Raw genomic sequence first — 26,067 nt, forward strand, 5'->3', positions numbered from 1 at the left:
TACACGCTGACTAAGGGCCCTGTTAGAAACGTGAGCACAGTTCCAGGCTCCGCTCCTGAGTTCGGGCCAGATGTTAACGCAAGAACTGACGTCACGTAAGTGTGGCGTCATCAGCACGACGCAGGCTCACAGGGCGGGGCTTCTAGCTCACTTCAGAACGCTGTCGGCTCCACGCCGCAGCGAATTAGCTGCGCTCCATAATAGAAGGCCCGACCGGTCAGAACTCCGCCCAAGCGCCTAAGGCGCTCAGGGGCGGTTTACCTCCCTCCTTTCCTTGGCTTTCACATGCATCCTCTCTGAGGTCCGGGAGCGACTTCGGCGCTCTGCAACCCGCCGCTGGGGGCGGCCACGCTCACGCACGCTTGTGCGCATGCTTGTTCCCTCAGAACCCGGAAGTGCGAGGGAGAGGACAGCCACGTGGGTCGAGCTGCAGCGCAGCTCGCATGGGGGAGTCTATTCCGCTGGCCGCCCCGGTCCCCGTGGAACAGGCGGTGCTGGAGACGTTTTTCTCTCACCTGGGTATCTTCTCTTACGACAAGGCCAAGGACAATGTGGAGAAGGAACGGGAGGCCAACAAGAGCGCGGGGGGCAGCTGGCTGTCGCTGTTGGCGGCCTTGGCGCACCTGGCCGCGGCCGAGAAGGTCTATCACAGCCTCACCTACCTGGGGCAGAAACTAGGTACCTCCGCCCCGCTCCCCGTGCCCCTTGAGGAGGAAGGAAAGGGGGTATATTCACCATTCGGCAGTGGCTTGGGTTTCCTGTCTCTGTTGCTCCCAGCGGCAGGCTCAACTCTGCATTCCCAGGTCTCCTCCCACTGTTCCTTTCCTTCCCTGGCTTCCACAAACCCCGCCCATCGGCCTGCGTCGCCGATAGACCGACTGGGAGGATGTTCTTAGCAGGGCTGTGCCTCAAACCGATGGGTTTACCATTATGCCTCGTGCATGGATAGGTGCCATAAATGAGAAGTTAACCAAACTCCTATGTCCTCGTTCTTCCAACTAGTGACACTGCAGAGAAGCAAAACTTGGCAATATAACCAGATTGTGTTAATGAACACTATTTGGCCTATTAAGGGTAAGGCCCTGAGTGTTACGGATGGAGTCCTATACCGTCTTCGTAGTTAGTACATACTTAATGAATGAAGAACAGATGGATATTTGGCAGGGAAGGCAAGAAATACGCCGAACACTAGAAAGTGGACTTAGGAGGGAAGTGGTAAATGCTCTTAGCATTAGCACTCCATGTAGCTCTTATGTCCAAAAACAGATGCAAAAGCAGATTCAACTCTTTTTAGTAGTAAATATATATATAAAAAAAATCTGAGTAGATATGGAAATAATAGATGTAAGAGCCATAGACTGTGCGTATAAAATATTTCTTAAGGTAATAAAGGTTTGAATTCTGGAGCTTTGGGATGTGTTAGTATTTGGCTTATTTTAGCCTCTTTAATTATCAGATACACAGAGGGTCTGGTGAATGAAGGACACACATATACAATATAAGAATAGAAAGGTAAAATTGGGCGTAACTTCCATTTTTAAACCATATATTGTCTGAAGGTGTCCACCTATTGAGCTTTTGGTACACACTTAAGGGATCGAGCTTTGAGATTCTTACGGTGTTGATATTCAAATATTTAGCATGTTAATTTGTTGGCAAACATGGGTCAAATAGTTTGACCTTGTATGATTTTTTTTCTCCTTTTTTCCCCCACACTGGCATCTGGTAAATATGCAATTGCTGTTACATGTTATTTCCCTTTTTACAGATTAACAAATTGTTTGTCATTGTGAGTAGAAGAATTCAAACCTGAACTGCCTTTGCACTGTCAGATTGAGCTATCCTTACAATCTGTTAAAAATATGTATGTATGTCATCATTTATACATACTATGTTATATAGACATGTTTGTATGTGTATATATATGTTTATGAAAATGGGGGAGGATTCTAGCTATAATATTGAAGATAGGTAATATTCTGACAGTTTTGGTGGTTTTTTGACTCTCCCACCTATAAAGAATAGTGATTGATCCAAGTGTCATGATTCTTAAAACTTTTTTTAGCTCATCCTTGGGGATTTGATGAAAACTGTGTCCTTAATAACAAAGATATATATGTACACAAAATTTTACATATAATCTGATAGGGTGTGGTTGGATTTCCTAAAACCTATTTATGGACTTCAGTTTAAAAAAAATCTGGTATTCTAGTTGTACATTGTATGAACCAGGTTTTTATGTATACAGAAGTGGCTGCCCTATGTGTAAGAACATATGTATGAATCTTCTGCTGTCTCTGACTTGGGCTCTCTGAAGTGGCCATTGTGTAAAGTGAAGAGTTCTGCTTGAACTCCAGTTGGAATGGATGAACCTGAGGGCTGTCCTTGAAATTGACCTACCCAGCAGTTCACACTGAGACATGTCCAGGCACTGTTAAACTCCCAGGTGATGGCCTCACTTCTGAGTAAATATTCTGAAAATGGCGTGTTTAACTTTAGTACTTCATAACTTACATGTACAAGTAACAGTGCAGCAAATGTAAGTTATAGAATTTAAATTTTAACTTTGCAAATATCTTAGTTTTTTGTCCATATTTTTGAACATATGTGATGTCAGTGTAATTATAATAGGACCTCATGATTATTAGGTTGACTGTCAATTTTCTAAAAAATTATGTGTTGCAATTTAAAACATTCTCATGTTCTGCAACTATTGTGCCAATTAGAATATTTATATGGTTTTATATTTAATTAGATTATTTATATGGTTTTCTTTATAAAGTAAAACAAAAAGTTTATGCATGCTTAAGTCTTTTTTTCAGCTTTATTGAGGAATAATTGACAAATAAAAATTGTATATATTTTACATGTTCAACTTGATGTTTTGATATACATAAACATTGTGAAATGATCACAGTTAAGCTAATTAATATATATATCACCTCACATGCTTTCTCTCTTTTCTTTTTTGTGGTGAGAACAATTAAGATCTATTGTCTGAGCAAGTTCCAGATTTTAAAAAAAAAAAGTGACCTATCTTGTGACTGATGTTTGTCTGAGGCTATAACAGTGAACTCTGGTTATTGAAGCAAGTGGAAGCCTCTGAACAAATGACAGATTTGACAGAAGTCTTTTGTTCCTGTTGTGGCTCTGTTACTGAAAAACTTTGGGTGGATTCCTGGTCTTAGCACCTCTCTTTCCTTTGAAGGAAGAATAATACCTGTTTGGGAAGGATCAGTGATTAAAATGTGCTGATTCAGTGCCTGTGGAGGATTTTAGAAGGCCAAAACAAAGTTCCCTTTGTTTTGTTACTGGAGAATTACCTCAAATCTGATTGCTAAATTTGGCATAGTAGAAAATGACTTGAGAACTGATGTTTAAAAATTATCATTAGCAAGAAGTTGTAGAGTAAAATACAAAAGATGTTTTACATATTCCTTTTTAGTTGTTCATGGACCTTTATTTTATTTATTTATATGCAATGCTGATAATCAAACCTAGTGCTTCACGTGGTAGGCAAGTGCTTAAACTCTGAGCTACAACTCCAGCCCTACATACTCCTTTAATATGCTTAAAAAATTTCAAGATGAACTGTTGGAATCTTGAAAAATATTAAGCATTCATAACTAGAGCCTCCTAGGAATATTCAAAACAATTATATTTTGTAAATTTAAAATAATGGAAAGAGAAATCAGGTGTTTCTTGTTTCCCAGTGTAGAGGAATACTAGATCTGACTGGATATTCCAAACTAGGATAGATGAGAGTTTTGAGATAGATGAGAGTTTTTAAAAGAAATGCAATGGTTGTTTCTCTCTTTCTTATAGTGATTTTAATTTGCTTGGTTTCACATACTGGTGGTGGATGTATATTGATAAGCTTTTAAAGATATTTGTTTTACGTAGTCTTTCCATTCCTCCAGAGAAGGGAAATCTGATGAAGGTAAGTATGTTTTTCAACGCGGAGTTAAAATTTTCACCAAGGCCACCTGTTTGATAGTGGAAGTGAGTACACAGTTAAGGTCAACTGGCTATTTGTCAAGTAGCAGTTTGTTATAGAGTTTTCAAAACTCAATAATATATTATTGGGAATTTTCTCATATCAGTTATAAGTTAAAGAGTCTAGCATTATTGAGCATGTATTTTCCAGGCATATTACAAGTACTATTTCATTTTGTCTTTTTAACAGCTTTATTACAAGTTTTTTTGTTTTGTTTTTTGAGTACCAGGGATTAAACTCAGGGCACTCAACCACTGAGCCACATCCCCAGCCCTATTTTGTATTTTATTTAGAGACAGGATCTCACTGAGTTGCTTAGTGCCTTGCTTTTGCTGAGGCTGGCTTTGAACTCGTGATCCTCCTGCCTCAGCCTCCCAAGCTGCTGGGATTACAGGAATGTACCATGCATCCTGCTACTAATTTTATGTTAACGTTGAACAACAATAATTAAGGATCTGAATGATAGGTAGTTTGAACATCACACAGCTTTTTAAGCTTGGGAGCTGGGATTTGAAACCAGGTCTTTCACACTTCCAAAGATTTGGGGGTTTATATGACACTTTTATTTCCTTCTTAACCTAAGAGATTTTGTCCTACACATGGGCACAGAGGCCTATTTATTCTTCTCATCACTCTAGAAAATCAGAACTAGACTGAAAATGGGCATGGGAGGAATACAGACCCTCCAGGGTACATTACTGTATGAAATGCTAGTGTGATGATTGATCTACTTGTGTTATGGTATTTGCACCTATTAGTAGGAGAAAAGGTGTGTGTTGTTCATTGTGTTTAGACAGTATCAGTAGTAGAGTTAATATTAAGAAGGGTTACCACCATTAAGTTTGTCCAGAATCAAGGATTCACAGAAGGTAGGACTTGGTTTTAAAACCTAGACTTAAGCTGAGTGTGGTAGCCTACACCTGCCCAGCTACTCAAGAGGCTAAGGTGGAAAGATTGCCTGGGTCCATGAGTTTGAAACCAACCTGGGCAACATAGCTGGACCCAGTCTCAAAATAAACCTGGACTAAGAGTCTCCCAGGAAGCCAAACTTTTAGTTCCTAAATCGGAAAGGTCCTGGGTAAGCTGTGACAAGTTATTCACCCAACTTGGTAGTAAGGGATATTAAGATTCATTTCTTAGCCAGGCATGGTGCTGCATACCTATAACCCCAATAACTGGGGAAGCTAAGGCAGGAGGATCACAAGGTTGAGTACAGACTGGGCACCTTAGACTCTGTCTCAAAGAAAAGGTTGGGAGACTGGAGATTTAATTTAATCGTGAAATATACCTGGATTATATTCCTTAGCCTACTGTAAAAAAATAAAGCAAAACAAAAAGACACCCAACAATTACAACATAAAGTCTCATAAACTTGTGAAATCAACAATTATTTTGACAAGAACTGGACGAATTTGTTTTTTTCTGGAAAAGTATTATTTCAGATGGTACATGTGAATGTAGCTATAAATAAATGTAAGTTAATGTTAAAAAAAAAAAAAAACCCCAAAAAACCACCCAAAACAAAAAGATTCTTTTTTTTGTTTTTTACTGGAGGTTGAACCCAGGAATGCTAAACCACTGAGCTACATCCCCAGCCATACATACGTGTATATATACACACAAACACATGTTATATGTGTACAAGTATATACACATACACATATAACATGTGTTTTATATATATATATATATATATATATATATACACACATACACACACACACACTATCTATCTATCTATCTATATATATCTATCTATCTATATATATATATATATATATATTTTTTTTTTTTTGGAGAGATGGTCTCACTAAGTTGCTTAGGGCCCTGCTAAGTTTCTGAGGCTGGCTTTAAACTCACAATTCTCCTGCGTCAGCCTCTGGAGCTATTGGGATTACAGGCAGGCACTACCATGCCTGGCAAAGTTTTATTTCTTAAAGCATTACCATGTAGTGAACTAAAAACAATATTGTGAAACAGTCTATTGTTAAGTGAGTGTTTTACAAATGCCTTGATAAATGATTTTCACCCTTATTTAATATGTATAGAATAATACTTCATTCATTATAACACTCTAGGTTTATCAACAGAAAATTTAAACTCACTGGTCTCTGAATTTAAAAAAAAATTCCTATAAATCACTGTTTTAAACATGACTTGCTTCTAGCTCCTTGGTGGGGTGCTGAGTTGCTTGAAAATTATCCACAAAGCTAGCTTTATAATTAGAAATATAATTGATAATGTATAAATACAGAAGTAAATGGTATCTATGCTGTTTGATCCTTTTTGACTGTTGTGTAGGCTGTAGTTAGTCTTAGTTTCTGCTTATTTCATTTGGAATCTCTGAATTACAGCAGCAGCTACTTACAATTGGTTCATGATCTTAATAATTCAGAGTGTGATGCTTATCATATCATAACCTATATTGTCAAGAGTGCTGAGATTTTCTTTTTTCCCCTGACATCCCAGTAGGTATTCATGCATAAAAGGGATGTGTGTATTCCATTTTCTAGCACAGCCTAAAAACTAAGAGTCAAAGGAAATGCAACTCTAAAGCAGAAACAGAAAATTCTAATCTCCAGAAATAACAAAAGTGTTTAATAATTCAGGTGTTATTTTTTATATATATATTTATGTGAGAGGAGGGCTTTTTAGGTCCATATCAATGTTATTTTGTAAGTTAATTGTGCGCTTAAATAAATCTGAATGCTTATTGAAATGGAGTGGTAGAATGGGGAGAATTGGAATGTGGATGAAAAAAATCCTGTATAGGTCCACTGTTATACCGATGAATTGCATAATACATTCATTTAACTTATTCCTCAGTGAAATTATGAATCATAAAGTATTTGTATTTCAACCAAAAATCTGAAAATATGGTAGATGTAAACTCATTGAGTTCTGTGGGTTCTGGTTCTTTCCTTTTGAATGCTGGGAGGTGATTGGCACTTATGTTTATCTTCTTTACCTGTCATGTGCTTATGTCCTTTGCCTGCCAGGGGGCCAGTCTTTCTTCAGTCGGAAGGATTCCATCCGCACCATCTATACTTCCCTACATAATGAGCTGAAGAAGGTGGTGACTGGCCGTGGGGCCCTAGGTGGGACTGCACCTCATGTGGAAGAACTCCTGTCCCATCTGTCAGAGCAGCTCTGCTTCTTCGTTCAGGCTCGGATGGAGATTGCAGACTTCTATGAGAAGATGTACACACTTAGCACACAGAAATTCATCAACGCTGAAGAGCTTGTTGGCCTTTTGGACACCATCCTCAAGAAATACAGCTCCAGGTCAGTGTAGGGCAGGAGGGAGGGAGAAAATGTGGCAGCCCTCCCATTACCACATAGGTTCTGAATTTTTTTCACACTAAGATCTATGGAGAAATAACTATATTCCATTTTATTTATATTAATTAATCAACAGGAATAGATTAGGCACCTTTGAGCTTAGCTAACACCATGTTGGACGGATACTTCTCTAAGCAGTAGCAAAAATTGAGAATGAAGTAATTCTTTATAAAGTTGTATAATAAATTGATTTTGCTGCTTATGAAATAGTTCTAAGAGTAAGGGAACTATATATAAAGTAATGTGACTTTTTAACATACTGTGTATTGTCCTTTTCAAATTAATCAGCTAAGTGAGTTATCTACTTGTTACTCTGATGTAGCAATTACTTAACATGTGTTGGGATCTCCTTTGTAATTTCTTTCAGAGTCATATATAGTTTTGTTTTGTTTTTTGTTTTCAAACTTCCTTAGTGTAGGCAAGCATCTATTTTTGAGGAGGCATACTTAATTTTTTTTTGATAACTAAAAAGTTGTTTGGAGGAGAATATTAAGTTTTTTTTAAAGATGTTGACCAATTGTAAAATTGCTTTTGTTTGAAGGATATTGCTTTTCTACAGAAATGAGACCAGTTATGTTGCATTGCTCACTGCAAAATGGCCCAAAGTGTAATACCAAAAGAATTTTAGAAGCACTGTGAATATCACTGAAGCAAATAACCATATTTTATTTTGCTTCCTTGAAGCCTGGCATAGTGCCTTGTACATAATAGCAACTAGATAATTGTATATTGGAATGATTGGAGAGTGATTTCTTTGAAGAATGCCACCCTTTGGATATATGAATTCAGATATGTTTGCTTAAAAAAGAAAGGTGGTGCACCAGGCGCCATCCTGACTTGTTTACAGACTCTAACAAGGTGGATTTTTTTTTATTATTGTGAATTACTTTTAATTTCAAGCAAAATAAATATCTTATAAGTTCAGGGAGAAAATCTTGATTACCTTGAAGTGAAAATAATTAGAGCACCAGTTTTTTTCTTTTCTTAATTCTGAACTCTAGAAGAAAATGCCCAAGAACTTGTTCTTGGGTCTGGGGGCTGTTGTACACATGAGAAAATTGCAGAAAAACATCCCATTAGAAGCAGATATTAATGTTCATCCACACTGTCCTGCCTAAAACACTAATGTAATGAATCCTTCTACCTACCAAATAAAGACTTGAAAAATAAAAAGCCCAAAACATGAGGAGATATCATACATAAGAAAAGGCAAAGAATACTGTAAGGTAAAGGTGGACCTGAAAAGAAAGACCAGGCTCACAAAGCAGTGATCAAAGGATGTTTTGGTGATAGGGACAGTCTGTTTATACCCCACTAAAATTTAATATACCTATTACCAAATACACATTGTGCACCTGGTATCTGCCTAAAATAATGTGCTCAGTACCACATCATTCTCTCAATAACCTTGATTATGAGGCAGTAGGTGCTTAGTAGATGTTTGCTGAATGAATCAGTACATAGCTGTTTTCCTGGTTGAGAGTTTATACTTTAAAGTAATGGGTAACTATGAAAAGTTTTTTGAACAGGGAAGTATGATACCCTTATCTTTACCTTAGACTAATTACTGTGGCACTGGAGTGTGTAATGGGATAGTGAAGATAGTGATTGCAGAAGGAAAGGGTAGATAGTCCAATAAGTGGTAGTAGTTCAACATTGTTGCAAGACAATAGGAAACAAGCTGATGACCAGAAGTCTACAAGTCTTGGCTGTCAAAGATGATTTGGAGCTTTGCCCCACCAATAATAATATCATTTACAGGACTGAGAAGTCAAGAAGGGGAGAATTTTAGAAAGAAAAGCAAAAATTCAGGGCAAGTTGAGTTAGAGTTGCTACAGATTTTCAAGTAGAGATTCAGCAGGCAGTTGAAAATTAGGGTCTAGGGCTCAGATGAAAAGCTAGAATTGGAGAAAACAATCTGAAAGTAGCCTCATGCATTTCTTTCTGTTTCAAAACTAAAATGCAAATGTTTCTTTAATAAAGCGGCAATTGATTCTACAGCTTATATAAATGGAGGGTGGGAATATTTATTTATTTATTTATTAAGGAATCTGGCACATATTGAGCAACTACTGTGTGATAGACACTGTGGTATATATTATATATATTATCTGATTTAAATCTTAGATGTAGAGAATGCTCCTTATATGAAATCTCATAGAAGTTAAGCACTCTTCCCCCTCTTCTGCCTTTAGAATCATTCTTTTTGTTTTTCTATTTTTCTTTTTGGAGCTAGTGATTAATCTCAAGTCCTTCTGCATGCTAAGTATGCACTATACCACTGAACCACATCCTAAATAGAGCTTATATTCTTTTATGATGCATCATTGCTTGTATAAAATATTGAGATGTTTCTTATTTTCCAAATAAGTAATTTCCCTCCATTGATCATTTTGCAAGTCACTAAATAAAATTGGTTCTTCAGGAGTCATGGTAAGCACTTACTACCTTCTTCTGCTAAGAATAAGAGTTGTGTATTACATAGAATCATGTAATGTACATATTTTGTCAGAGCACAAGATGATTTGGTTAATATATTTTTAAGCTTTAGTATTTCCTTTTTTTTGAGGGAGAGCACCCAGGATTGAACTCCGCCTTATTTTGTATATTATTTTAGAGACAGGGTCTCACTGAGTTGCTTAGCTCCTTGCTTTTGCCAAGGCTGGCTTTGAACTTGTGATCCTCCTGCCTTAGCCTTCTGAGCCACTGGGATTATAGCTGTAAGCTTATTATTTCTTTTCTTTTCTTGTGCTTATTAAAGTTTTCCCCTAATTTTTTATTTTGAGTTTTTAATTCAATAGAAAAATTGCAGGCATAGTATGGTGAACACAATTACCATATGACCAGCAATTCTACTTTGAGGTATACACCCAAGAAGAATTGATTGTGATGATGGTTGCATGATTCTATGAAAATGCTAAACCATTTAATTATATACTCTTAATGGGTGAATTTTATGGTATATTTATGGTACATGAATGAAATACTAGTAAAGCTGTTACTAAAAATACAGACAGTTGTGCAATGCACATATAAATATATCTTTTAAATTTATATATTGTTAAAATTTTCCATGTTTGTTTTCTCTCTGTATATAATTTTATTATTGTTTAGAAGTAAGAGGCAATCATCTTGTATCTTACTTCCAAACAACAATTAAATTATGTACAAGAGATAGAAGTAATCAGGGGCGAGGGATGAAGGCCAGTGGCAGATCACTTGCCTAGCATGTGCAAGGCTTAGGTTTCAAACTTCAGTACTGCAAAACAAATCAAATTTTATCTGATAAATATATATTATATGATGATAGAAAACCAGCATTGGGCTGGGGTTGTGGCTCAGTGGTAGAGCGCTTGCCTATCATGTTTGAAGCACTGGGTTTGATCCTCAGCACCACATAAAAATAAATAGATAAAATGAAGGTATTGTGTCTATCTACAACTAAAAAAAATTTTTTTTAAAGATAAAAGAAAACCAGTGTTGATGGTGTATATCTATAATCCCAGCTACTCAGGAGGCTGAGGCAAGGGGATTGCAAATTCAAGACTAGCCTGGGCAACCCAGGCAAGAACCTTGTCTCAAAGTTTAAAAAAAAAAAAAAAAGAAGAAAATCAGTGTTGAATTTCCTGAGTATAAAAACTCTGTTATGTTTACATATGCTTCTTAGAACATGAAATAAATTTCTATAGATTTAAGTAGATTTTATCTTTTATAAAGATGTAATGCTATAATCATATAGTCCATATTCACAATTCCCCAGGTGTCCCACAGATGTCTTTTATAGCTGGTTTTTATTTTTAATATTCATATCTCTTTGATCTGTATGACAGTTCTAAATTTTCTTTTTATTATTGTTCAGTAGGTAATATGACTCACAATGAAGAAAGTACCAAAGAACGTGTAGTACAGTGTTTCTCCTGCCCCTGAATCTTGGCCCTCTAAAGGGGTAGCTGAAGTTAGTGAGTTCTGTTATTTCTGAGAATATGCCTACAAATATATTCACTTTCTTTTTTTAAACATTTACAAATTTTATATTTTTACAAATTTTATATTTTTTTAGAATATTCATTTATTTACCTCTTCCATGAATCTGATTAATACAGATTTTCTTTTAGTAAAATGATTTTTTTTGCAAACCAAAAACTTAAGACATAAGTGTAATTGGGAATATGATACTAAGAGGAAGAAATGTCATGCAGAGATGTCCAAATGCTAAGGTGAAGTGGTTTGCAGAAATATTTGGGAAGCTTAAGAAAAATACCCACTCCTGGCCCTTTTCCTTTTCCCCAAGAGAGTAAAATTTAATGTTTCTGTCCAGAAGCCTGTGTTTTCAGACTTCCCAGTGATACTGATACATAGTTATACAATAAATAAGAGAAAGATGTCAACTCATCTACTGGGTATTGAGCTTTAGTATTGTGAATGCATGTGTGTATCTCCTATGAGTGATTATTGTTATTTAGCCATTTTCATTTCATTAGATTTTTAATCTGTCATCTTCGAACCTTCTTGGAAAAACTCCATTTTCCAGAGACTTATAAATTTCACCCTTTTCTGATGAAAGCCCAGATTTCATTCTTGAAACTCTTAGGGTGGTTGCTTAGTTGTACCTCTCATCTTTTGAGTGGATGTCGAAGGAATCTGATGGAACTGAATTGCAGTATAGTGTATGGCCAATAGATGTTTTCTCCTCTAGTCTCTTTTACCCATGTTACCTTTCTCTAATTAAAAAGGAATTTATGATCACAGACACATTCTAGCCTGAAAATAGTCTAAGTTAGGGAGTTTGGGTTAATTTGAACAACATAAATTCCTTAGTAAAGAAATTCTAAGAAGTTAAGATTCTATATTGACTTTCTTTGGGAAGTAGGATTAATTAGGTATAAATTAATATGGTTTCCATTGTTAACAAGAGTTAACATCCTTTTTTTCTATAAGCTTTTTTGATTTAGTATCTGTACCACATCAAACACATTTCTTTTGTGGTTCCAGGGCTCTAGAGAAAGAATTCATATCTTGGTGATCTCTTGTATTGAAAGAGCTAATCCTCTACCTAAAGGACCCATTTCTTTGACAAGGAAAGTTTATTTGCCCCAATAAAATTGATACATGTCAGAACTTTCATATAAAATTTTGTGAATAGTGTTATCTTTCAAACAATAAAATATCTTTGTATTTAAAAATTAACAAGTGTGATGAATAACATGGAATCTGATTCTCTGGCCTTGATTTGAGGCCCATGAGTTATTGCAGTGTCTAATCTCCCTTCAAAGATGAATGGAGGGGCTGGGGTTGTGGCTCAGTGATAGAGCGCTCGTCTGCAAGGCACTGGGTTTGATCCTCAGCACCACATAAAAATATATAAATAATTGTCCAACTACAACTAAAAAATATATATTAAAAAAAGATGAATGGAAAGCCGATTTTTTTCTTTTGAGAACCAGTTGTGTTCAGAGTACAATGATATTAAAAGTTTCCTCTTTTGATAAACTTATTTTGTTTTTAAGCAAAAGTAAATTCTTGTTTAAGAATCACAGTCCTTTGTGATGGTGAATTTCAAATGGAATTATTAACAAATTGTGTTATGTTAATAATTATTAATTATACAAGAGTTTCATTGTGTTCTATTTAGAATAAGAAATATGAATTCAGCTTGTAGAAGATTAGAGTGTTTACTCTTCCTTGAATACTTTGGAGAAGAGGTAGAACTTGGTTCTATTTCCTGATTCTGTAGAATTTGTTTTGAATTTACCTACCTGTTTTGTACATTGGGCATAAAAAAAAAATTTGGCTAGCTAACCTTTCTGTTTCATGGTTAAAAAGTGGAAGGTGAATTATAAATGGAAATTAACATGTTCTGTCCTAAATCAAAAATGTGATTTTAAGAAATAATGCTGTAAAGAAGGAAGGAAGCTATTACTTATACATTCTAAATAGTGCGCCCCCCCCAGTGCTAGGGTTTGAATCCAGAATCACCCACATGCTAGGCAAGTGAGCTATATCCCCAGCCTGGTTTTTTGTTTGTTTGTTTTGTTTTGTTTTTTTTTTGTTTTTCTTGAGATGGGGATTTACTAAGTTGCCCAGGCTAGCCTCCTGGCTCAGCCTTCTGAGTAGCTGGAATTATGGACATGTTACCACTGTGCCTAGCTTCTAGATAGCATCTTAAAAAGTTCTGGGGCTAGGGATATAGCTTAGTGGTAGAGCTTGCCTAGCATGCATGAAGCCCTGAGTTCAATCCCTGGTACTGAAAAACAAACAAACAAACAACAACAACTTCTGGCATGGGAATAATATATCATTCCATGATTTATATTCTGGAATCATAAATTTATAGCTAGAATTTTAAAAACATGTTTTTCAAAAATTGATCTATATAAATTTTCATTTTAGGAAACAGTTTCTTTATTTGAATGCTTCAGCTGGCAGATTTTTTTTTCATTTTAAGGTATGAGTTTTATTTATGGGCAGACTTTTAAAAAATTTTGTATTTGTTTTAATTAGTTATACATTAAAATAGAATGCATTTATGCACTTCGATATCATACAGAGATGGGAAATAATTTTTCACTTTTCTGAGTGTACATGTTGCAGAATCATATTGGTCATGCAGTCATATGTATGCATACAGTAATAATGTCTGTTTCATTTTACTGTCTTTCCTATCTCCACATCCCCTCCCCTTCCCTCCTATCACTTCCCTCTACCTAATCTAAGGTAACGCTATTCTTCCCTAGTGCCTCTCCGCCGCCCCCCCCCCCCACCTTATTGTGAATTAGCATCTGCATATTAGAGAAAACATTAGGCCTTTGGTTTTGTGGGATTTTATGGGATGGGCTTATTTTGCTTGATATTCTCCAACTCCAACCATTTACTGACAGATTCCATAATTTTACTCTTCTTTAAAGCTGAGTAATATTCCATTGAGTACCACATTTTCTTTATCCATTCATCTATTGAGGGACACTTAGGTTGGTTCCCTAGTCTAGCTATTGTGAATTGAGCTGCTATAAACATTGATGTGGCTGTGTCACTATAGTTTGCTGATTTTAACTTAGGGCAGCACTAGATTTATTTAGGCTTTATGTCCTATTTTCTTCAAGAAATGAGTTGTGATAATGAGACTGTTAATGAAATAGTTTGTTAGTTTCACATGTATAATTCAACATCATCAATTATTTCCCACTAAAAATTCCATAGGCAAAATCAATAATAGTATTACTTCTGTGGTAGCATCTATCTAGGCATTTGACGTGCCTAGATCTTAACATGAAGAATTAAGTGAAGTCTTCTGTGATTTTGTTGAGCTTACCTTTTCAAGTTCATTTACCACTGCCCATCAGATGCCTTAAATTGCAGCAAAATTCTTAGAGGAAGAGGCTCCAAACAGAAGTCACTGAAGATTTTAAGCAAAAGTAAAAAAACAATTCATAATTTAATGTTTCTCATAATTATTTGTCATTTCCTGTCTCTGTTTTGGGTCTTTTTTTTGTTATTATGTTTATAATGTACATTCATTATTCTATAATCTATCAGTTAGCTATTGCCACAGTAATTTCATGTAACAAACCACTCCCAAATTGACCCATTATTCTGTCCCCTAGAGGGATTGTCTGAGCTGGGTTCATTTGGGTAGCTCTGCATAACACTGTTGGTCTTACTGGCTTATTTCTTTGCTGTGAGCTTTGGGCTTAAGTCTCCTCCACGTGTTCAATCTGAGGCCAGGGTTGGAGGGGAAGCTTCTAACCAGGAGCACTGTTCAAAGTGCAAAAGAATAAACTCAACCAAGCTCATTTAAAGCCTTTGCTTGCATCAGATTTGTTAATATCTCTTTAGCCATAATCAAGTCACATGACCTAGTAGTTAGTCCAGGGGTAAGATAGTACTCTCTGGTGCTTTTGGAAATAGCGGCAGAGTTATGCAGCAAAGGGTGTGGAATCAAGGGTGGTAAGAATTGGAGGCCAGAAAATCAAGACCCCATCTTCACATGGCTAAATTCCACCTACTCTTTTTCCCCCATTTTTTATTATGGTTTAAAAAAAAATAAAATTTACCATCTTAATCTTTATTAAGTTTACAGCTCAGTAATGTTAAGAATATTCACATTCTTATACAATAGCTCTTTGGAATTTTTCCCCTCCAGTGCTGGGGATTGAATCCAGGACCTCAAGCATGTTAGGCAATCACCCTACCACTGAGCTATGCCTCCCACCTCTAGAATTTTTTCCATCTTATAAAACTGAAATCCTAAACCCATTTTTCATATTGTAAAACTGAAATCCTACTACATCCGTTGAATAACATTGCTCCCTGACCCTCCTACTGGCAACCACCATTCTATTTTCTATTTCTATGAGTTTGATCTTTTTGTGACTGGGTTATTTCACTTAGCATAATGTTTTCAAGTTTCTTCTATGTTGTACTATGTAAGAGGACTTTCTTTTCTTTTTTCGGGGGAAGGGGTACTGGGGATTGAACTCAGGGGCACTTGACTGCTGAGCCACATCCCCAGCCCTATTTTGTATTTTGTTTAGAGACAGGGTCTCACTGAGTTGCTTAGTACCTCGCTTTTGCTGAGGCTGGCTTTGAACTTTGTATCCTCCTGCCTTAGCCTCCCAAGCCACTGTGATTACAGGCGTGCACCACCATGCATGGCTATGGATTTTATTTTTTAAGGCTGAATAATAATCCATAATGTGTATATACTGCATTTTCTTTATCCGTTCACCTGTCATTGGGCTTCTACCTCTTAGATGCTTCTACCTATTTAAACATCATGGCTGAATTCAAATGCCATTTCCTCTATGGCCTCTACAATAATTCAACGGAAAAGAATTAGTCTTTCCTCTAAACTATTATTTTACTTTTATTCTTCATTATAAATGTATTACTCTCTACTTTTTATTATAAATACCTCCTTCTACTGTGGAAGGTCCTGTAGGGCAAATCTCTGGCTAATTCTTCTTTGTTACAGTAGTCCGTCCTTTTCCATGATTTTGCTTTATTTGGTTTCAGTTGTCCACGTGTCAGTCATGATTAAAAATATTAAATGGAAAATTCCAGAAATAAACAGTTTGTAAGTTTTGAATTGCATGCTGTTTTAAGTAGCATGATGAAATTTCTTACTGTCTGGTTGGAATGAGAATCATCCCTTTTTCCCATATATCCGTACTGTATAAGCTACCCACTCCTTGGCAATTGAGAGAGAGAGAGAAAACATGCACATAATTTATATTATGATATATTGTTCTATTTTAGTATTAGTTGTTGTTACTATCTTGCTGTGCCTAGTTGATAAACTTTTATCATAGGCATGTATAGGAAAAAAAAAAGTATACATAGAGTTCAGTACTATGAGATTTCAGGCATCCACTGGGGGTCCTGGAACATATGCCCCACAGCTGGGGAAACTACTATATCCTCAATGTTTTGGCTTCTGAAAATCAATAAACTAATCATTTTAAATGAAAAGAGGTTATAGATTTCTTTTTATTGTAGTAAAATGGACAGAACAAAATTTACCATTTTAACCATCTTTAAGTATGCAGTTCTGTGGCTTTTAGTATATTTACAGTTGTGCTTTAGATTTATTTTTAATTGGACTTCTGGCTTCTCACATGCATGGGACCATCATAGATCTTTTGAAAGGAACTCATGATGTAGATTTGAGAAAGGTACTGTTTCTCAAGTGGAATTTTGTTCTTCATTAGAATATTATACAAACTTCTTTTATATTTTCCTCTATTTTGTGGAGCATGCCGACTCACCTTCCCTCATCCCTTTCCTACCTTCTTTAGAGCAAATGTTTTCTGCAAACAATTGTCAGTTTCTTCTGTATCTAGACTCTTTTCAGGCTTGCTGCTGTAGCTTAGGTATCTGTTTTTGGATTACAACCATTTAACAGATCCCCCTATAATATGAGTTGTGAATAACTATGAAGCACACAGAGTGGAAACAGGGAAATGATGCATCATAATACTAATCTCTGTGTCTTGGCAGACTAACATCAACATGAATTTTTAGCTCTTCTTGAAAATGAAAAATAGATTCGACATTCACATTCATCTTTAATAAATGTCGAGCATTTAAACACTTTTAGTATGTGTTATGAAAGAGCTTGTTCAGAATTCTTTCTGAAGGTTATACAGAGAATTCATGTCCTTTCAAGGACAGCACTGGATATAAATGATGATTTCCAACTGAAAATAGTAGAAAAGTATCAGAAATATTATTTTATAGATGGTTTCTGAATTACAATTGATTTGATTTGACTTGTATTTTTTCATCTTTACAATAATGCAAAAGTGATGCACATTCACTGGAAACCATATTTCAAATTGTGGATTTTGATCTTTTCCCAGGCTTCTGATATGTAGTATATTACTCTCTTGTGCTGGACACTGGTAGCTTGCCACACTCACAGCTAGTCATGGTCACAAGGTAAACAACCTATACTCCCCAGTATACTGTTACATAGAGATGATGTTCTGTAGGTTAGGTGTATTGAATGCATTTTTGACTTAAGATATTTTCAATTGAGTATTGATTTACTGGGATATTGACATTGTCATTCAGGGAACATCTGTAGTAGGGTTTTCTCCAACTGCATACCATTTTCCTCTGATTAATTGTTCCATGTTCATGGTTCCTTGGCAGATTTTCCTTGTAGCCATGATTATAGAATATTGTGGTATTTAATGCTCATAAGCACCAAGGGGCCTGAAGACCGAGGTGGTAGGAACCTTTCATAGAATTCAATACTTTTGAGACTTATGCTACCACGTGTATGTGTGTGTGTTTGTTTGACTTCCTGAATATTTATTCCCAAGTGTGTAATGTTTGAAGAACACAAATTAATAAAGCATGTGAGCGAAAAGATTTTGAAATCTGGCTTATCTTTTGATTATTTTAGTATATTATTAGACTTGACCCTCCATTAGTATTTTAACTTCCACATTTTGAGGATGTTGAGGATAAAATGTGGATAATAAATGACAATAATGTTATTTTTATGTGAATAACTATTCTTTTTTGACATGAAAATCAGTTTCTATCTTATAATGTCCAACCTGATACGTGACTCTCCTAATCATAATCCCTTTAATGAGTATATAAATAGATTTTTTAAAAACTTTAGATGTACTTGTGATGATTTTCTTCCAGTTACTTAATTAGTGATTGTTAGGTATTTCTTATTTGGCCACCATTTAGCTTTTTAAAAAATATTTTTAGTTAACAATGTGTATTTATTTTATTTATATGTAGTACTGAGAATTGAACCCATGTGCCTCATACATACTGGGCAAGCACTCTACCAGGGAGCCATAACCCCAGCCCCCACCATTTATCTTTCAACCAGGATTAAATATGAAGGGAATTTGGAACTAGGATTGAATAAGGGCTGTCTAGTAAATGCTGTCTGTTTTTCTTTAATAAACATTTATTGATTGTCTACTAAGTTGCATATATAGGTTTATAGTGTGTACTCTTATTTGTACAATAGGTTTAATAATGCCTCGTGGAGTATAACAAATGACTTTATCTGTTTTATGTATGTACTCAACAGATGTTTTAGTGAATTTAAAAAAAACTTTTTTTATAGTTGTAGATGGACAGCATGCCTTTTATTTTATGTGCTTATTTTTATATGCAGTGCTAAGGATCTAACCCAGTGCCCCACATGTGCTAGAAAAGCATTCTGCCACTGAGCCCCAGTCCTATCCCCTTTAGTAACATTTTTTTTTTTAAAAATCTGTACCTCTGCAGAACCACCCTGAAAAGAGGATGCCTTGTTTTGATGATAGTTAGTCATACAATTCTCAGAATAAATTAAGTTAAGAAAGACTAATAGCAAATTTTATTTCTTTATTTCTAAAAAAGGTAGTCACTCTCATTTCAAAACAAAACAAAAAACAAAACTCCAGGCTATTTCCATAATATATGATGGTAACATAATTCTTAAAATAAAACAATGTGGAATTCTTTCTTCTTTCTTTCCCTGTCATCAAAATAATAATATTTTTTGGCCATGTGGGCTTTTTTTTCAAGGTAGGAAACATCAATGTGGAGTAATGTTCCCCTGATTTCTAATCTCTCCTGTAGGTTTCACCACCCAATCCTCAGCCCTTTGGAGAGCAGTTTCCAGCTGGAAGTCGATGTCCTGAGTCATCTCCTGAAGGCCCAGGCCCAGGTCTCAGAGTGGAAGTTCCTCCCATCTCTGGTTAACTTGCACAGTGCTCACACTAAGCTTCAGACTTGGGGCCAGATCTTTGAAAAGCAGCGGGAGACGAAGAAACATCTGTTTGGAGGGCAGTCTCAGAAGGCTGTTCAGCCCCCACACCTTTTCCTTTGGCTGATGAAACTCAAAAACATGCTCCTGGCCAAGTTTAGTTTTTACTTTCATGAGGCACTGAGCCGGCAAACGACAGCTTCAGAAATGAAAGCATTGACTGCAAAAGCTAACCCAGACCTGTTTGGAAAGATTTGCAGCTTCATCAGGAAATATGATGCTGCCAACGTGTCCTTAATTTTTGACAACCGAGGTTCAGAGAGCTTTCAGGGTCATGGCTACCACCACCCCCATTCCTACAGGGAGGCCCCTAAGGGTGTGGACCAGTATCCAGCCGTGGTGTCTCTGCCCAGTGACAGGCCAGTCATGCACTGGCCCAATGTCATCATGATCATGACAGACCGGACAACAGACCTGAACAGCTTGGAGAAAGTGGTTCATTTCTATGATGACAAAGTTCAGAGTACCTACTTCCTTACCCGCCCAGAACCTCACTTTACCATTGTTGTCATTTTTGAGTCAAAAAAATCTGAACGAGACTCCCACTTTATTTCCTTCCTCAATGAGCTCTCACTTGCCCTTAAGAACCCCAAAGTTTTTGCAAGTCTGAAACCTGGATCCAAAGGTTAGCCAGTGATTTGTGTAAGAGATTTTTAAGACTGGAATTTGTGTTCTTAATTGCTCTGATGATCTGCAGTGGTATGTGGCTAGAATTTACGTCCATTCATGCTTCTTTCAGAGCAGTATTAAAGACAAATCCTCTCTAATTGTGTTGTACACTTTGTAAGCAATTAAGACCAGTTGAATTAAGTATCCAAAGAGTAATCTGGGAAGTGATCATGGACTGCTGTGTATCTCCATGGTTCAGCAAAGTCGTTCCAGTATTTTCTCCTGTATTTTTCCTCTATTTTATGTGGACTGAACATTTTCTGTCATTGCAATTAAAGGTGAATCAGATTGGTAGCGTAATGTCAGCTTTTAACAGTTCAGATGATCCTCATGGCAACTCTAATGGCCATTGGTTCTTTTGGAGTGATTTATATGTCAAACTGCATTTGTTTTTGCCTTTTTAAAGTTTGAAGTTTTCACTGTTTTAAAGTCAGCGTAAGCCATCGTGGGGTTTCTTCTTCGTACTATCTCTTTGACTGTTATCACTTTTTTGCTGAAATCTATGTTCATCTTTGGCTCCACTCCCTGGTTATTTTTAGGCTCAGAAAGTATCAGTGTTGGTTTTTCAACCACTTTAGCTTCTCATACAATGTGCCCTGCTTTTATAAAATCAAAATGAAGGTCTTGATGCCTTGCATTTGCTAAAAATCAATTGTGCTTTCAGAAGACCTCTTCATAGTTGAGTAATTAACTGAGTACTTAGCACATCTGAACTTGGGTTTCATGTCTGCCTTCTGCAAATTATGTTTAGTAGCAGTGCTACATCTTAGCACTGTCTGCCTCATCATTTTCCTTCAGTAGGTGTTCATGGAGAAGTCAGTGGAATAGTAAAGGCATAATGGACTCTAAAATCCTTCATTTCCGTTACTGTTTCAGAGTAAAAAGGAACCAGAAAGAATAACCAAGTTGTTACTACTTGGTAGTTCTTTCAAAGTTTGTGTAAAATGTTACAGCCAGCTGAGTGCTGTTTCTCATGATTATGCAGACCCACTGTTGCACTGGGTGTCCAAGGAGGACACACCAGCAACATCAGCAGAGCCAGGGAGCCTCCAAGTCAGTGGGAGGACTGCCCACCTAGTCTGGATTTCCTGGTAGAAGAACACACCCGCCTACTTTCTGGAGAGAATATGTGTTTTTCTTTATTTCTCTCTCATCATATGATTTGTAAAAAGCCAGTTTGCTTTAAATAGAATGTAGTGATTTATCTCTGCATTTTATTCACTCAGGTTCTATAAAAATATGAACAGATTTTACAACATTGACCTTACTTAAAAAATTGAAAACAGTTGGAACTAAAGAGTCAAATCATATTTCTTCTTTTTTGTACTTTGCCAAGGAACTGAAAAATATTCCTCAGTGTTTGTGTATTTTTTTCCCCTGGATAAAACCACCATTAGCCTTAATGATAGGGCTCTCCCATGTACCTAAAATAATATGTGCTTCAGTGGAACACAGAGGGGTGTAAATAAAACATGTGACACTTAAGCTGTCAAATGCATACATATTTGAATTGTATGTTTATTTTTTAAACAAAAAAGAATTTACAAGGAACAGAAGGCAGATGTAAATATTAAAATCTAAGACAATTCATGAATCACTGCAGCTGTCATAGACTGTACTGAGGGATTCTGAAGATTAAATATTGATATTCTAATGATTTCTTAAACCCTCCAAAAAAGTTTTCATATTAAAAAACATTTTGGTTTAAGTGAAGAAAGAGTCATTTTTACTCTCAGGTTTATCCTCTAAATACAGTAAGAAGATGATCTCTAACACCTGTGTTTTTCTAATTGGAAGAGTAAATCTGCACATTCCCTGCTGACTATCTACTTTGAAATTCATTTCTTAAACCACAACCTTATGATTTTCTGGGTAGCTGGGAGCATGGTCAGCACCAAGTCTGCCAAAGAAGTCCCTCAAGGAGTGTTTCTTTTGAGGGTTCTGTTTGGACATAGGGTGAATGTGTACAGCTTTGTCCTCTCAGGTCCAATCTATTATCCAATACATCATTTTGGGTAGTGTGTGTGTGGGAAAAAAAAAAAGCCTACTTCTTCTTCTTCTTCTTCTTCTTTTTTTTTTTTTAAAGAGAGAGAGGGAGAGAATTTTTTTTAATATTTATTTTTTAGTTTTTGGTGGACACAACATCTTTATTTTTATGTGGTGCTGAGGATTGAACCCAGCGCCCTGCGCATGCCAGGTGAGCATGCTACCGCTTGAGCCACATCCCCAGCCAAAAGCCTATTTCTTAACTGAGGAGCCAATACGTTTTTTATAATTGCTTTGTACTTTTGGACATATTGGGAAAATTTGCTTTCAAGAAATAATTGGTCCTTCACTGTACTCCCAGTGGATTCAGTCAGGTGATCTTTAAACCATGTCCACCCTTTTGATCTAGCAGCTGACTTATGGGTTGTATTTCTTTGGCAAGTTAGCCTCTGAGTTCAATTTCTCTTTTTGTAAAATGGGATATGAAAATATGGGTTGCCTTTTTCAAAGGATAGAGTAAGACTGTCATGAGATCATTCATATAAAAAAGACTTTGAAAACTGGTGTTCAAAAGCTGTATAAATAAAAGATGAGCCCCTCTTCCCTTAAACTTGACATCTCTCCTTTTTTTTTTTTTTTTTTTAAGTCTATGACCAACCTATGCTTACATATGAAATTTGAATAGCATTTAAAGAGCTAGTTTAGAAGAGGAGGCAGATAAATGCCTAGCCAACACATCCACTCTTCCTCTTTTAGAATCTTTGTGGTTCTTTATTCCCAAATTTTTGTGGTTGGTTGATAGCATTGTTTCAGTTATTCTCTATTAACTCATTTTTTAGGGGTCTGATTGATCAATCAGTTGTTGAGAGAAGTGTGTTAAAGTCTTCAACTGTGGGCTGGGGTTGTGGCTCAGTGGTAGAGCACTTGCCTAGCATGTGTGAGGTACTGGATTTGATCCTCAGCACCACATAAAAATAAAGATATTGTGTCTAACTACAACTAAAAAATTTATTAAAAAAAAATCTTGAACTGTGATTATGGATGTGTGTCTTCTAGATAGTTTATATCAGCTACAATCTGGTTATGTTCTAATTAAATTTTTCCTTTTTTATTAGCCAGAATATATTTACAAAGAGAAATTTCATCTCCCAATATTTGGTTACCTTGAAGTACAATTATATAGGAATGGCTTGATAAATCTGATTTTTCCTTTTGCCTTTTTTAAAACCAGCTTTAAAAATAGTGAATTAGTTCCTTAGCATCTTCCAGAGAAGCTGTAGAATTTTAAAAGAAACATGAATTTTTAAGGATTTTTGCCTCTTATGTTTAACCTCAAATTTGAAGCAAAGCAGCCATTTTCCCCTCTCACCTCAAGATACTTCTGTATAAATATTATGACTTTCTCTTTTTTTCTCCTGGTTCTGTCTTCATTACTGTTGAGTATTTTCCTCCACCTTTCCTCTTCCCTCTCTCCATTTCCCTTTTCCCTTCCTTCCTCTCTTAGTTTCTGATATTGCCCTCACCAATTCCACTCCATTCACCACCCCAACCCATGTCTCAGGGAGCCAGAATATGCCCCAGTGGTCTCTGACCCACTTTGGGGAAGTAGCATCTGGAAGTATTCGTTTTGATTGTTTTTACAACCGGTTCATCTTTTTCAGTAAGTAAGAATATGTATTGGGTGTGTGTGTGTGTGTGTCAATTTTGACACTAATGGTGTGAACACAATGAAGCCTAGCCACTTTGAACACACAGGACCTTTAGCCAACTAAGCCAAGCAGTGCTGTTTGTGTCTAGCAGATAATTTGGCCTAATAAATATTTCCAAGAGTAGTTTTACTATGTAATGTTTTATTAGGATCATTCTTATTCTATTTGTTTAAATTAGTGTGTGAAATCATTAAATTAGCCCCTGATTTTTTTTTTTCTTTAAGGAAAAAGTTATTTTTCTCCTTTCTTACTGAGAAAGAAGGAACATACCATGTGACTCCCCAAGAAAGCCCTGTAGGTACAGTTTAATTTAGCAATTCCCTCTCTGCTTTTCTACCAGGTTCCTGTTACCAATGCAATTATTTCATGGCCTTTTGCCTGAATTATTCTAAGCAGCTTCTCCAGAGGAAATGAGTCAGAAGAAATAGGCTTGACGTGCACTTCTGCCTGTAGAGACTTTTCTTGGTATCACATAAATCCATAAGGCTTAATTAATGCAAGTATTTTGACTGTTTGCATATTTTTCAGTCTGCTTTTGATGACAAGGTCTGTTTTTGGGGTACTTTACATTTAAAACCATATGGTATGTGTAAGATATCAGGTTAGAAGATGGAGAGACAAATGGGCTCCCTTTCCTGTAGCTCTCTAACATCCAGGCCTGGAGGTGGTACTCTTAGCCCTGGTATAACTCAGGGAGGGTTCTCGGGAGCAACTGTATGGGAGTACATTCTGAGAGTGTGCTTAGCACACAGTGGCAGCAGCAGAAGAATGTAGGATGGCATCTGCTGTTGACCTAGGAGAGGAAAATAGTTGAAGGTTTTTGCTAACTTTGTCCATAAGGTGAATTCTGCTTTTGCTAGTCTGGAAACAACAGAGAAATTCTGGAATGCAGTTAAATTAGAAAATCTGATAAGTGGTGTGATCTGAGACTTACAGTGACTCAGCTGGTTGACATTCTAGGTTTTAGGCCTAGGATCATTTCTTTTTTGAACAGACATGGCAGTATAGGACACTCCTTTCCCCCAGGGTCATCTTGGTCTTAGTTACTCCAGGGTAGGCCAGTGTTGGAGCTGCCCTCCTGACCCACCGCCCCCAGCAGAAGACGACAGGATATGAAACGACTCCTTCCTAGTGTTCAGCATTCATTCATTTAACAACTATTAAAAATTGACTATGTGAAGGGTGGTGATAAAAGTTAATGAAAACCAATGTGATTCTTTGCTTGGTTGGTGCTTGTAGTTAAGCAGTCTGGCTCCAACCACCCAGGTAGCCACGAGTGGCGAGGGCTGTAACCAGTGAAGTGCTGAATAGCTTTTATTTTATTATTTTTTAAGTTTTTATTTGTTCTTTTTAGTTATACATGACAGTAGAATCTATTTTGATATATTTATACAAACATAAAATGTATCTTATTCTAATTAGGATGTATGTGATGTTGAGACTCACTGTGGTGTATTCATATATGTACATAAGAAAGTGATATTCGATTCATTCCACTGCCTTTCCTATTCCTATCTTCCCTCCCTTTCCTTGATTCCCTTGTGTCTAAACCACAGAACTTCTATTCTCCTCATATTACTCAGTTATAAAGAAGAATGACTTTGTGATATTTGCAGGTAAATGTATGGATTTGGAGACTATCATGCTAAGTGAAATAAATCAATCCCGGAAAAACAAAGGTTGAATGTTCTCTCTGATGTTTAAATGATAACCTACTGAATAGTCTTTAAATTTGTGGCACTTGTATACCTTCCTATGGAAAAAAAACCCTAAAATTATTATTTTGTTTAGGGAATGGGGTATGATATGTCTCAATGGTAGATTGCATGCATGAAACCCTGTGTTCAATCTCTAGCACTGTCAAAAAACTGAAATTATTTTGTTTCGCCCCGAAGATGGGTTTTATTATATACTGCAATTATTGACATTAAAATAAAATGTTAATTGCTCTTCTAAATGTGTGTGTATACATATACATACATATATATAAATGTTGTGTTACCATAGGTTCTAAGAGCTAATGACCAAATGATATATATATGCATTAGAAAATATATGCTAAGCATAAAAGTTACATT

At 36.2% G+C, this 26,067-nt stretch overlaps 1 protein-coding gene across 2 annotated transcripts; it reads left to right on the top strand.

Annotated features, from left to right (window-relative positions):
- The first annotated feature begins 409 nt into the window (after nt 1-409).
- On the top strand, nt 410-25,946 carry Kics2 (KICSTOR subunit 2). Of its 2 annotated transcripts, XM_027925763.2 has the most exons (4): nt 410-678; nt 6,997-7,282; nt 19,439-20,250; nt 24,330-25,946. In XM_027925763.2, the coding sequence occupies exons 1-4, from the start codon at nt 444-446 to the stop codon at nt 24,401-24,403; spliced, it is 1,407 nt and encodes a 468-aa protein (XP_027781564.1). In that variant the 5' UTR covers nt 410-443; the 3' UTR covers nt 24,404-25,946. The 2 variants fall into 2 exon arrangements, with proteins under 2 accessions (XP_027781564.1, XP_027781556.1); XM_027925755.2 differs by having other exon boundaries at nt 19,439-25,946.
- The last annotated feature ends 121 nt before the right edge of the window (nt 25,947-26,067 follow it).

Source organism: Marmota flaviventris, chromosome 3 (assembly GCF_047511675.1).
Source record: "Marmota flaviventris isolate mMarFla1 chromosome 3, mMarFla1.hap1, whole genome shotgun sequence".
In the NCBI taxonomy this organism is placed as follows: domain Eukaryota; kingdom Metazoa; phylum Chordata; class Mammalia; order Rodentia; family Sciuridae; genus Marmota; species Marmota flaviventris.

What these genes read in the sequence shown, in the direction of transcription:
- Kics2 (XM_027925763.2), top strand. Translation starts at nt 444, where the DNA reads ATGGGGGAGTCTATTCCGCTGGCCGCCCCGGTCCCCGTGGAACAGGCG. An exon ending in CTACCTGGGGCAGAAACTAG is followed by an intron (nt 679 to 6,996) that starts GTACCTCCGCCC and finishes TTTGCCTGCCAG; the next exon opens with GGGGCCAGTCTTTCTTCAGT. An exon ending in CTCAAGAAATACAGCTCCAG is followed by an intron (nt 7,283 to 19,438) that starts GTCAGTGTAGGG and finishes TCTCTCCTGTAG; the next exon opens with GTTTCACCACCCAATCCTCA.